The sequence below is a fragment of the Balaenoptera ricei genome, chromosome 7, assembly GCF_028023285.1.
Source record: "Balaenoptera ricei isolate mBalRic1 chromosome 7, mBalRic1.hap2, whole genome shotgun sequence".
Lineage (NCBI taxonomy): Eukaryota > Metazoa > Chordata > Mammalia > Artiodactyla > Balaenopteridae > Balaenoptera > Balaenoptera ricei.
In genome coordinates, this window is record NC_082645.1 from 47,107,632 (window position 1) to 47,121,636 (window position 14,005).

The following is a 14,005-nucleotide window of genomic DNA, read 5'->3' on the forward strand; positions in this document are numbered from 1 at the left end:
CATAAAATTATAGGAATTTATGGAAAGACAAAGAAAATAATTAAAAATTATTTACTGAGATAGTCTGTCAGTAAGAAAACTCAATACCATATGGATGTCAAGTCTCCTCAAATTGATCTATCTATATAAAACCGTATTATCTATCAGAACTCCAACATACATTCATAGAACTTAACAATCTGATTCTAAAATGTATACAGACAATCAAAGGGCCAAGAATAACCTGGAAAGCTTGCCCATTCAGACATCAATATGTATTACAAAGGTACAATAGCTGAGTTTGATATAAACAAATTGATCAATGGATCAGAATTGGAAACCTGTAAGATCCATTCGTATCTGGAACTAGCTTAAAAATAGAGGTTTTACTGCAGGTCCGTTGGGGAAAAAGAAGGACTGTATAAAATAAATGGTACTGGGAGAACGGAGTACTCAAATAGAAAAAAATAAAACAAAATTGGAATCCTATATCATACTACATACAAAAATTAATTCTGAATGAATTAAAGACTTGGATATTAAAAAGCTTTAAAACTTTTAGAAGAAAATATAGAAAATGCAGAGTATCTTACGAAGGATAAACAATTAGGAGCTCCCTCATAAACAAAATATCAAAGGAACAATACATTCAAAGTGCTAAGGAGACAAAACACCAACTTAGAATAATTCAATTATCTATAAAACTCTATAGTAGCAGTGAAAGAGATATTTTTCAATAAAGACCCACCTACCCTCACTAAAAGGAGTATAATACTACAGCAAGAAGGAAAGTAAACCCGGAGGTAAAGAACAGAATACAAGAAACAAGGGCAAGGCCAACAGTTCACTGGTTGGTATACTTGTTTACCAGCTGTTAAGAAAAAAAAGCCTGTCTTTTTCATTTTAAAAATGGATAGAATTTTCTAAAGTAAGCAATAATAAGGAAGATGGAGCCTTAAATGGGCATTTAAACATGTTAAGGTCCTCATGACGTTCTGGGAGAGGATGGAGATGTTGAAAATTTTCTAGGTTAGAAAAAATAATAAAGTATGTATATTAAAAGTTCAAGAGAAAATGTTCAAAGAACAGAAAATGCTTAGAAGCATGCAAATATGTGTTGTGCAAGAGAGTTCTTTATTCCATGAAACATAAACCTATTTTTCACTTATGTTTTAAATAACATCACTAGTTTATATTCTACATTTCTTTCCTTTTTTTTTTTACAAAAGCCTGAAAAAGCCAGTTTTACTTTTTTGAAAATGATGTTCACTAAGACTCTCTCTCTTTTGCAGAAACAAATTAACTTTCGACAATTTAAAATACTTAAATATAATATGAAGAACTATTTACTCCTTACAAAAATTTAATGATAAAATGTTAGAGGCACCCCTTTTAACATGAAGAATAAGACTCACTATTTACAACATCCTGAGGGTCCTGGCCAACATTGTAAGAGAAGAAAAAATAAACTAGTTGAATAATTGGGAGTAAAGGGGCAAAACTTTCATTATTTTCAGATGATATTATGTTTATATAAAAAAATCCAAAGGAATCTACAAACATATTACTAGAATAAAGGGAGTTCAGCAAGACTCCCGGATTTAAAACTTTACACAAAAATCAATAGCAATAAGCAGTTGAAAATGTAAAAGACCACATTTATTATAGCAAAAAAATTAGAAGGTATATAGGAATAAATATAATCAAAGATATATAAAAATGTATGAAGAAATTACAAAATGTTTTTGAAGTACATAAAAGACCTGAATGGAAAGAGAGAGCCTGTGTTTGAAGTAAGGAAAGCGAAAACCATAAAAACGTCGATTGATATCATTTATTCTATAAATACAATTCAATTACTATCACAGTCTAAAGAGGATTTTTTTCCAATGAATTTTATAAATTGATTCAAAAGATCACAGGGGTAAGCAAAATGACAGGAATATAAAACCAATGTTGACAAACAAGAAAACAGGTCTTGTTGATGAATTAAATGTGGTGGAAGGGAGGAATAAAAGATAAAGTAGGAATATACTAACTCTACCCTCTTGAGCTCAATAACTGAGCGCATCCTGAGATGCACATGAGCGAGGGCCTAGACTTCATGGTCTGCCAGAACCTCACCAGTCTAGGAAACTGAGATTTTTAAGACCCTCAAATAGTCTAGAGAATTTTCACGGAACATCCTGCACTGTACACTATCTCCTGTAAACTTTAATTTCCTCTTCAAAGTTGACAGTGTATTTGCCAGTGAAAGTAGATTCAAGGACAGCCACAGGAGTAGAGGGAGGTGATTTTTGTAGTAAGAACGAGGCAAATCGAAAGGACGCAGAGGAGGACGACAGAAAAACAAAAATCCCAGGCCCTCCTGCACACATATATAGCACTTGGGAAAATGACAAAAAGACAGCTTCTACTTCTTTGTTTTTTTCCAAGCAAAATGTAAATTGAAAGAGATCACAGGTGCATTAATGAAAAGTTCTTCAGGTGATGTGGCTTCCTGTTGCCTTTCTGAGCCTCATAGACATGCAGAAGGAGGAAGGAAGAAAGTGATTTGCCCTGGTTTGTGGAATTTAATATTCCTGCAAAGGTAATTGTATGGCTCTTGATAATTCAGCAGTTTAGTCTCATCACGACATTTCATCTTCAAGGGCTATCTCAATTCTTCAAATAGATCTTTATTCTACCACTCACATTCAAGGATGAAAAATGTGTCTCACTGTATTAAATTAAATTACCTTTAAAACTTGCAGCTTTGCCTCAAGCTCTGTTCTTTTGAGAATCATTGTTCCATTAAGAGTCTCTATCCTGTTTTAAGAAAAAAAGGAGGGGGAGGGGAATAGCATGAGTGATTCTTTCAAACAAGTACCATCCTTATGGAGTACTACACTTTGAGCACAGACTATCCTTAAAAAGCAACGTAAATGTTACCATTCTCATGGCACTTCAAGTATCTGGATGTAAGCCAAACCTTCTGACAACATTCAAAGAAAGAATATGGAAAATAAATACTCTCTTTGAGAGGGTGACTGAAAGAAAAGACTCTGGTTTATTTGTAAACTGTAGCTCATTTTATAGAAGCCCCTATATGGCAGTGACGGTTGTTCTCTGCTAGAACCTATTGTTGTGTGGTCTGGGTGAATCACCTCCTTCATTTGGTGAAAATTTATTGGGCATCTACTATGTACCAGACTCTAGACATTGTGCTAAAAGTGAGGGATACAGCAATGAAAACAGGCACTACGGACTTTCAAACAATGGAATCAAGAAGCTATTTGTTGAAACAAGGGAAAATCCTTTCTTCCCTAAGATTCTAGGAAATTTTACCTCTGTAAATTGCCTTAATTTTGGAACTAGAACAAATAGAATCAGAACTACTATGAGATAATAACTTTCATATGACTCTCTCATCTCAAAACCTTTTAAGCGTACAAACTTTAATCTGAGAATTATCCATCTAATGGTGTTCTTTCTCCCTATACCAAATGTCCTTATAAAAATAAAAAGACTTGCTCTATCCTGAGTGATTTGATTTGATTTGTGGGCTCAAGTTAGATGCCATCAATCTGCATAAGATAAATATGATATGTGAGTTATACAACTAAGCATTTTAAAAATATTGGTTCAAATTCATTCTGATAAATAAGCTGTAACTCTATAAAGATGCAAGAAAATTTTCAAGGCATGGTAAAATAATAGTATTAAATGCAGAGACCAGTTTCCCTCTATTTCCAACAGCATTATACCCAAGATAATGAGATGATAGCAAGAGAACACGTTGTCTGCTTTCTCATTAGCGGGTCTTGACTCTGGGCGATAGTGACAATCCCTATGAATCTATCTGGCACTTTAATGTTGACCTGACCTGCCCAAGCAATAGATGACTGTGGGCAGAACTGCAGCCATAGATTGGCCGCTCTCTTCAGTATTTGTACAAACGGTCTCTCATTTTCCTTATCTCTGGATTTCCGATTGTCTCCACCCAATACTCTTTAATTATCCACCTGAGGTCTGCCCACTTTACCCATCTGGAATATAGGTTTCTGTTTCTAATCACCAGCATATTCTCCTGGACTTGGTATGATTCCTACCTTATAGACTCAAGTTTCTCTGGAGCTCAAGTGGCCCCATCCTTTACCCTGAACTCATAGGATCCATAGAGTTGGACTCAGTCCTCTACCACCACCAGTCATCTTTCAAAACTACTCTCACACAAACCCCCAAAAAACATCCTTTGAAGTTTTAGACTAGAATCACTAAAGAGTGTCCAGCAGATTTTTTATTGGCAGCTTACGAGGAGCAGCTGTGGTGTAGCTGGAGAATAGAGCCTGGCATCCAGAGCAGATGGTCAAATCCCAGCCCTGGCACTTACTAGATGGTTGGTCTTAACTAAACCTCATTTCAGCCCGAGTCACTTCGTTTATAAATATGAATATAACTAACTTCTGTGAAGAATAAATGAGATGATCAGAATAAATTCTAAAACTATTAAGCCTGGCTGGCGAGGCCCATACTCTGCTCCCTGGAGAACTCTCTGTCTTCATTTCTTACTATTCCCTTCCTAATTCACCAACCACCAATTACACTGGCTTCCTCTCTATCCCTTGAATAGGCCAAGACCACTTTGAGAACTCAGAGACCTCTCCCTTTACCTGAAATGTTCTCACCAGGAGTTCATCTAACCATCCCTTCTCTTCATTTCGCTCTCAGCTCAAAGCTCACCTTCTCAGAAAGGACCACTTTAAACACTTAAGCTAAAATAGCAGCCCTCTCACTCAGTGTTCTATCCCATTTCTTGTTTTACTTTCTTTATAGCACTTATCAATAACTGAAATATCAAAACTACTTATTTTTGCAGGCTCTTCTTACCTATCTCCTTCCACAATAAAGCCATAGAAGAGCCTTTGTCTCTCCTGAGCCTATCACAGAGCTGGAAACATAGTATTTGCTCAGTAAATATCGTTTTAGTGAATGTGTGAATCCCATCTTTTAACTAATTACTAAGGTCTTATTAGGTACTAAGGGTGGAAATGTCAGTTGAATCTCTAACTGGGGAAACAAATGTCCCATTAGTAAGTTGGGAATAGTAGCAGATGTGAGTGTGTGTGTTGCAGGGCAGGAGGGCCAGGCAGACTGTTCTTTCAAACAGAACACTAGGAGAGAAAAACAATTGGCTAGTGGTAGAAGAGGAAAAAACTCAGCCCTTCTGACCTTTCATTTGTTCTAACCACGGGATTATATCAGCCATGGAAATTGGACCCATTTCTCTCTGTCCAAAGAGAATGTGTGCCAGTTTAATTGAATTTGAATTAAAAATAAAATTTAAAAAATGCTACCCCGCCCACTCAGATGTTTGGGCTATTGATGTCCTCTGACTTCAGATGTTGACAACATGTTCAAGTTTGTGGAAACCTTGAGAAACAAAAGGAACTGATAAAAATGTCTGTACCCAATCCCCAAGCTATGGTGCACTGCCTCCCTTCTTGTGATCCTGAACAAAAAGCCTATTCATTCACTCAACAGGCATGATGAGAGACCGTAACATTTTTGAAGCCCCACGGGAAGCAGCCGGAAACTTACGTTAGCAGGTTTCCTGATGATCTGATCAGGTCAACCACTTGTTTGTGGGTAAAACCTTCTGTGCTCACACCATTGATATTTGCAAGGACATCACCTGGGAGATGCCAAGATAAATGAGTGTTAAAACGGTTGGTTAAATAATCTTTCCTGACCCGTGAATGAAACAAAACAAGCAAGACCCAAACCTTGGCAACATAAAGGAGTTAAGGAAATTCAAAGCAACAATCATGTCCTGACCTTCACTGTCAAAAAAGTTATTTTTCTTGCTATTTAAATAATTCCTACCATGAGCATAGTTCTAACTTACCAGCTTGCAGGCCAGCGCAGTGTGCTGGGCTATCCTCCTGGATTTTGCAGATCAGGGTACACATCTCTGGGGAGCAGGTGTTCTGGTTTTGGAGCCTGTAAGTCTGTAAAATTAAAGGGATACATAATTACCATTACCAAATATAAAAAGGATTACCATTACCAAAAAACTCAAAATCTATTTGTTACAAAAATATTAAGTGGTATCAGTTACCTTAAGCAGCATAATAGATAAGTGCAAAGAACAATTTGGGAAGCTTTTCTGAATATAAACTAAATCTAAGTACCAATCTTACACTTCTCCCACACAAGCTGTAGCTGACTCCATTCATAAAAAAATACATCTGGCTTAAGAAAGAAAGTAGGATAAGGCTGGCTTAAGACTTTAAGACTTTCAAGCCTAAGAGACCACCTGATGCTATCATTATTGCATATTTAACAAGAAAAATTTGGTTTCTCTTTTCCCAATAGGCTAAAACAATAATGGCCAAGAGCAGAGAGAAAAATCTCTATGTGGTTCTCCCGAGCTAAAGTACTTACTACAGGAGCGTATGAAACAGTACACATCCAGCAAGGGAGATACGCCAACAATAATTATTTTAAATCAGAGTTCTGCAAATAATGACAATCTGCCCTGCATTCATTCAAAAGCACTATGATTGACTCAATTACCTTCATTCCTGAGCGCTCGGTGGTACATCCGCCCTGAATACTCATTCATTAGCCACTCGACTAAATTAGAAAAAGTTATGCTTCGCCTCTGGCCTCAATTTGGCAAAAGCAGCTTGGTTTTGTTTTTGTTTTTGTTTTCGATTTGTACCAAGAACACAGCACAAATGTTCGGCGAATAGAGTGGCCCAAGGACCTATATTTTTCTTTTTCACATATTTAAGTTATGAGGTCTCGTTGCATTTAGAATCAAAATCAGCATTCTGAGTTGAGTAAGTCTTCTAAACATCTGTTTCCTAAAATTAAACCACATTCCAGTACCGCTTCCCTGTGGAGAAATGAATGTCCGATGTTCATTCCTTTTGATTTTACAGACCTACAGGCTCCAGAACCAGCAGAACCAGAAGTCAGTCAAACTTCTAGAAACTTGCCTTTGTTAACCTAAGAGATTTCTATGTACTCTGCAAGGCATTTAGAATCCCCATATCTTAAAGATAGAGGGGACTTTTAGAGATCGTGTAATCTACTTTCCATCTATGCCAGAGATCCCTTTAACAGTTTTTCTGCCAGGGAGTCTTCTTGCCACAGCCCGGGCCCTTCCAGAGATGGAAGGGTGGTCTGGTTCATGGAGGACATGAACTAAAGCTATAACAGACCCTCCTTTGGGAAACCACTGTTGTAATGATTCTCATTAGCAGTGAGCAAGGGAGCAAGGTGGGTACAGTGAAGGGGAAACATGTTAATTGATGTAGCCTGCACCTGTGTATATGTTTGCAACAGGTGTAAAATTTGTGGCTTAGAGATAGAGAAGGAAAGGCAAAGGTCCCCAAGTTTTGGAAAGAAATTATTAGTTGGATATTTCTCTCTTTTATCCAGTCTTCTAGCTCAATCATTTCCTAGAGACACAAAAGTACATTGCCTTTCTCATGCCTGATAGCCTTCATTCTAACACTTGTCGTTTGCTGCTCTCCTACTGGAACCAGGCACGTGACTAAGTAATGAAAGAACATGAACTCAGGTGTACATGAATCTAAAGTCTGTGTTCCTGCCAAATTACTACATTATTCTCTGTAGCAGCAAAAAACTAGCACCCATGGAAACCAGAGGAGGTGGACTTTTTCTCTCCCAGCATGCCCTGCACCTGGTAGACCAGGACCCAAATACGTGTTAATGATGGGGGCATAGTAAGGGTACATGAGGTTCTATCTGGTCTTCAAAATGTTCCCAGAGCATGTACCCTATTTGATGACTACTACAAATCCTATGACTACTAGAGAATAGGTTATGGCGTAGAGCTGGTAATGGAAAGCATACACCATAAGGGAATTTGCAGAGGAGTGGATCCTTGCATCACTAAGATAACACAGACACGCTGCAGTCCAGAAGTGAAGCCATTAGCTCACGTGAATCCACAAAGTTTCAAGGCACTATAGCCTGCTGTCTACTAATGATAGTTTGGATTCTTGCTTCATGTAGAGTAAGTGTTTATGGTATAAGGGAGAAACATGGGGGAAGCAGTGACATGTCTATAGAAAAATGAGAAGAGATCCTCACTGGTTACATTAAGTAAGAGTAAGTGAATAGACTTTGCTCCTGTTTTCAGTAGCAATCACTGCACATCCTTGGGGATAATCTCATTTGAAAAGAAGTGGCCACAAAAAGCATAGTGTCTCTACAATAGAATAGGGAGTGTTTCATGTGAATGAGGAACAAGAGAGAGTACTATGCTTCTAAAACCTGATGGAAGAATTAGAGATTTCACCAAATTCAAAAGTAGAAGAGTTCAGAAAGGAGAAGGTCCCTTCTTTTCTCCTAGAGGCTTCTCCTTATTCATTGCAGCTAGAGTTCCATTTTGTTTCTTTATTCATAAAACACATCTTACATAGCAGCTTCCTGTTCCTAATCTTAAAACACACTGACTTTACAACTGTGGGGCTGATATTTAGTCACCAAAGTTTTCTGAAGGCAGCACCAAAGTTAAGATATAAAAACTGATGTTCAGTATAAGGATATGGTTATGCAAAATGCCTCTAAAAGAAATGCAAAAGTGTAATGGAAAAAGAACACAGTAATACTTAAACTACTTCTCTTGCACTTAATTAGACTAGACTTCATTTGACCTAACTCACCACCTTAGCAAATATGGCCATGAAAACCAGACAGCAAATAAGAAATGAAATTCTTAGGCTATTAAATAGAAATCCATAAAGAAGTTAAAATTCTCCTAGAGCATGAGACAATATGCACATAGAGCCAAATGTTCTTAAGTGTTTCAAATAATAGTTTAAAAACGTTGCCATAGCCAAAGCAATCTTGAGAAAGAAAAATGGAGCTGGAGGAATCAGGCTACCTGACTTCAGACTATACTACAAAGCTACTGTAATCAAGACAATATGGTACTGGCACAAAAACAGAAATACAGATCAATGGAACAGGATAGAAAGCCCAGAACAGGATAAACCCACACACATATGGTCACCTTATCTTTGATAAAGGAGGCAAGAATATATAATGGAGAAAAGACAGCCCCTTCAATAAGTGGTGCTAGGAAAACTGGACAGCTACATGTCAAAGAATGAAATTAGAACACTTCCTAACACCATACACAAAAATAAACTCAAAATGGATTAAAGACCTAAATGTAAGGCCAGAAACTATAAAACTCTTAGAGGAAAACATAGGCAGAACACTCCATGACATAAATCACAGCAAGATCCTTTTTGACCCACCTCCTAGAGAAATGGAAATAAAAACAAAACTAAACAAATGGGACCTAATGAAACTTAGCTTTTGCACAGCAAAGGAAACCATAAACAAGACGAAAAGACAACCCTCAGAATGGGAGAAAATACTTGCAAATGAAGCAACTGACAAAGGATTAATCTCCAAAATATACAAGCAGCTCATGCAGCTCAATATCAAAAAAACAAACAACCCAATCCAAAAATGGGCAGAAGCCCTAAATAGACATTTCTCCAAGGAAGATATACAGATTGCCAACAAACACATGAAAGGATGCTCAACATCACTAATCATTAGAGAAATGCAAATCAAAACTACAATGAGGTACCACCTCACACTGGTCAGAATGGCCATCGTCAAAAAATCTACAAACAATAAATGCTGGAGAGGGTGTGGAGAAAAGGGAACACTCTTGCACTGTTGGTGGGAATGTAAATTGATACAGCCACTATGGAGAACAGTATGGAGGTTCCTTAGAAAACTAAAAATAGAACTACCATATGACCCAGCAATCCCACTACTGGGCATATACCCTGAGAAAACCATAATCCCAGAAGAGTCATGTACCACAATGTTCATTGCAGCACTATTTACAATAGCCAGGACATGGAGGCAACCTAAGTGTCCATCGACAGATGAATGGATAAAGAAGATGTGGCACATATATACAATGGAATATTACTCAGCCATAAAAAGAAACGAAACTGAGTTACTTGTAGTGAGGTGGATGGACCTAGAGTCTGTCCTGCAGAGTGAAGTAAGTCAGAAAGAGAAAAACAAATACCGTATGCTAACGCATATATATGGAATCTAAAAAAAATGGTTCGGATGAAACTAGGGGCAGGACAGGAATAAAGACGCAGACATAGAGAATGGACTTGAGGACACGGGGAGGGGGAAGGGTGACGAAGTAAGAGAGTGGTGTGGACATATATACACTACCAAATGTAAAATAGATAGCTAGTGGGAAGCAGCCGCATAGCACAGAGAGATCAGCTTGGTGCTCTGTGACCACCTAGAGGGGTGGGAGGGAGACACAAGAGGGAGGGGATATGGGGATATATGTATACATATAGCTGATTCACTTTGTTATACAGCAGAAACTAACGCAACATTGTAAAGCAATTATACTCCAATAAAGCTGTTAAAAAAAACCATCACTAATGCAAATATATAAAAAGCACATTATAAAGAGTATATCACTCTCTTATTTATGAGCTGGCTGATATCAAGAATTTCTGATCAGTCTCAAACCTACCAGAAGACTAAAGCAACTACAAACAAGAAGCAGACTATGTCTCAGGGTGGGTTTTTTATCCGCTTGAATGTTTTCTTCCCTTGATGGTACCCAACACACTGGAAAACTACCAAAAACATTGAAAACAAGTCACAGCCTCCATTGTTCTCTAAGCCCAACTTCATTCTTTGTCTGCAAATATCATGACATAACCGGTGCCACCTTCTTCATTAAAAGTCTGGAAAATCTGAAAACTGCCCACCTGAATTTCAAACCCAAATTTTCCATTATCTTGTTTTTCCACAGTAACAAGCTTTCTGTAAAACAAAAAACAAAAAAATTAGGCATAAAGATCAAAGTATAACATTTGGCACATACCTATCGCTAAAAATAACTGTCAATAAAAAATAGCTGATGTTTATGTAAACTGAAGTATATATGACTCTGTGTGTGTGTGTGATATCAACAGCCTGGAAAGCTGTGTTCCTAAATATCTTGCTGAGAAACCAAAAAATAAATTAATTTCTTTACCTTTGAGACCAGGAAAAGTCACCTAAAGAACTTGATCTCATCAGAGCAAGCTGAAAAACACGAGCACACAGTTATTGAAAGGTCCTTAAGACACATCTGCAAAATGTTCTATATCACAAAGGACTTTGTTTTTTATCACCTTCTTTGGCCCAGCTCCTGGGAAATTGTTATGGAAAGGCCGTAATTTCCATTCTCTAGCGATAGCAAAGGAGAGCTGGGAAAGGGACCATTCAGGTAGTCCACTTGAAAGATTAAATGAGGCTTCCATAATAATACCCCATGGCAAAAGAGTTAATGTAATGTGGCAAAGCTCCAAAGCTTCCAAAAAGAACTTCATATCTAATCTGTATTTAAAATAGCCTCTGAAAGGTTAACCACAGCAATTTATAATCACACTGAAATCCAAAGAAAAATAACACCCATGGAATGGCATATAAAACCCAAATAGTTGACAGTTTGGGGAGATGCTGATAAAATTACTGTTTAGTGTAATAGTTCAATATGTTACTGTTTTTAGCAGGATAAAATCATCTCTAAAGAACTAACTAATACCCAGAAGCACAATGCGGGTGAAATCAGAGACTCAAAACCTCAATTGTTTTTATGATTTATTTTTGCAGTAGTTTTAAAAGAGTACAGTGAGATTTCCAGCCAAGAAAGGAAAGGAGCCTCAGAATGGTGTAAATGGTATAAATGACATCACCTTTACTCCTCTGCATGTTTTGGGAAAAGATCATATAAACATAAGCTTCCAGGATACAGTCTACCATTATAAACAAAGTAAAAGTTAACAAAAAGTGGCATCTTATTTTTAAGGTAATTATAGTGAGTTTTTGTGTTTTTTGTTTTGTTTATTTGCTTAGGAATTAACAAATGTTAATTAGCTCTTTCTCAAGTGTTTGTCCAGGGCTTCAAAACATAAGCTCATGCTACTAGTTAACCCACGGTGTTTATTTAACTGGCAACCTATTATGCTTCTCATATGTCAATGACTACAGAAAATATCAGGAGATCAATGCAGGAGTCCAAACAAATAAAGGTAAAATAGAGGATGAAAGCCAGGAGAAAAACAAGTAGAAGAAATTAATGCACAAATTAAATCTTCATTAAGGCATTTGTTAGTGGAGAAGCTTACATCACTATAAGGAATTTGAATTACCAAGGACAAAATGCCAGCATTCTCACAAATTTTCTGGAATGGCTCAGTGTTCAGAATTTGGCCACTGGCCAGTAATGTTAAGGTAATGAAGACCTGATCTCTTCTTAACAATTTGATGTAAATTAATTATATTTTCCTCTCTTGTCAGTTTTGGACTTCAAATCATTTATATCATCTTGAAGACTGCAATAGGAAGGCTCAGAACCAAAAAAAAAAACAAACAAACTTCTCTATATTTGCTAAAAAGTATCTATTTTCAATTTATAAGGACTAACTGTGGAAGACCTATAACAGTTTGTATGGTTTGTTTCAGCCTGATTTTGTCCTGATAAGTAACAAGGGTGGGGACCATTCAGCTATGCAGTAGGTTGCCTTCTTGTGGAAGAGAGGAGTAAATTTGACATGCCCAAGCATTCTCAATCTCTCTGTTATACTGTACTCACATTTTCTTACTACTACTTTCATTATTTCCATTTGCTTGGCTTTGATCCTTATTTCAGATTGTAAAGCACTTAGGTAGGTCATACCTAACTATGCTATCTGTAAATCATAACTAGGGTTTATATTTAAAATTATTACTCTTGCTGTCAATATTCATCAGATAATGCACATATTCATTCATGTGGAGGCATAGATGTGTATTTATGTGAAGGGCAGATTGGATTAAATACCTCACTTCTGTTCATAATTCCCCATATCCTTTGGGTCTCTTGGGGAATGTATTTGTTTTACTTTCTACCCCAGCACCCATCACAGGGCCTGGAGTCGAGTGGAACCGTAAAAACAGCTAAACAGACAAACAGAAGTAAACTACTAGACTACAATACGAGCAAGTAAGAGGTGGTGGGAGATCTAAAGTAAAAGAGTCTTCAACTTTATCCTTCATTAAATTAAATATCCATAGGAAAAGCTCAAGGGTAGACATTTAAAAATATGAAGTAAAATTTAAAATGAAAGAAAACAAACAATGATTAAAAACCAAACACCTGAATCGCAAAACAACAAGAACCATAGAAAAAGGACTAATAGAAAACAAAGTAAGTCAGTAATGCCTTAATACACAACTGCTAAATGAATGAATGGTGGCAAAAATTAATGAATCCTTACAATTTTGAGCCTTCCTTCACCAATTTTAAACACCCTTTTGCTAAGCAAATAATCATAGCATTGCTGGGAACTTCAAGATTTCATCTCTTCCACCATTAACCTGCCTTCTAAATCAAAAATTATTCTAGGTAGATTCAAATATAAAATTGTTTAAGTCCACATGACAAATCCCAGACTTCTATAGAGAAGGAAATTTCCCCACCTCTCTCGGTCTAACCTTTCTGTCTAGCTAATCGACTAGATTAATATGGAAATATCTGCCTAGCACACGGTGAGGTGCAGAGCAGATACTCAATTCTTGTGGACTGACTGATCCGGGTCATCAGTGACCCAAAGGAAAAACTCAGACTAAATCAAATTATGAATTAGTTTCCACTCTGGATCAGCAATGAGCCTGTCATAGGCACCTAACGTTTAAATAAAAAACAATTTAAATAAATTAAGCACCATCAAATTCTCTGACACGTTCCACGTCTTGACACAATGCTTACTTGGTTTTGATCTGGGCTGTCAGACTCAGGCGATGTGGAAAGGAATGTTCTCAGGGTTCAACCAACTATCTGCCTAAGTGACAAGAAGTACGTCTGAGGTCTTACCAAAGGTCTTACACTTTAGAAAAAGTTTTCCCTGCAGCCCTTTCTCTGGACTGAGCAGCCCTCTTCTAGAATCTGACCAGTGGAGTCTCTGCTCCCTTG

The 14,005-nt window shown here is 37.1% G+C and overlaps 1 protein-coding gene across 5 annotated transcripts in view; it reads right to left on the reverse strand.

Annotated features, from left to right (window-relative positions):
* CYTIP (cytohesin 1 interacting protein) overlaps nucleotides 1–14,005 on the reverse strand; it is a 66,050-nt gene that overhangs the window by 11,180 nt on the left and 40,865 nt on the right. For all 5 annotated transcript variants that reach the window (XM_059927913.1, XM_059927912.1, XM_059927916.1 and 2 more), the window contains 5 exons: nucleotides 11,045–11,094; nucleotides 10,776–10,830; nucleotides 5,867–5,969; nucleotides 5,560–5,653; nucleotides 2,718–2,787 (listed from right to left, as the gene is read on the reverse strand). In XM_059927913.1, the coding sequence (XP_059783896.1) occupies nucleotides 2,718–2,787; nucleotides 5,560–5,653; nucleotides 5,867–5,969; nucleotides 10,776–10,830; nucleotides 11,045–11,094 (372 nt within the window). The remainder of the gene's footprint in view (nucleotides 1–2,717; nucleotides 2,788–5,559; nucleotides 5,654–5,866; nucleotides 5,970–10,775; nucleotides 10,831–11,044; nucleotides 11,095–14,005) is intronic.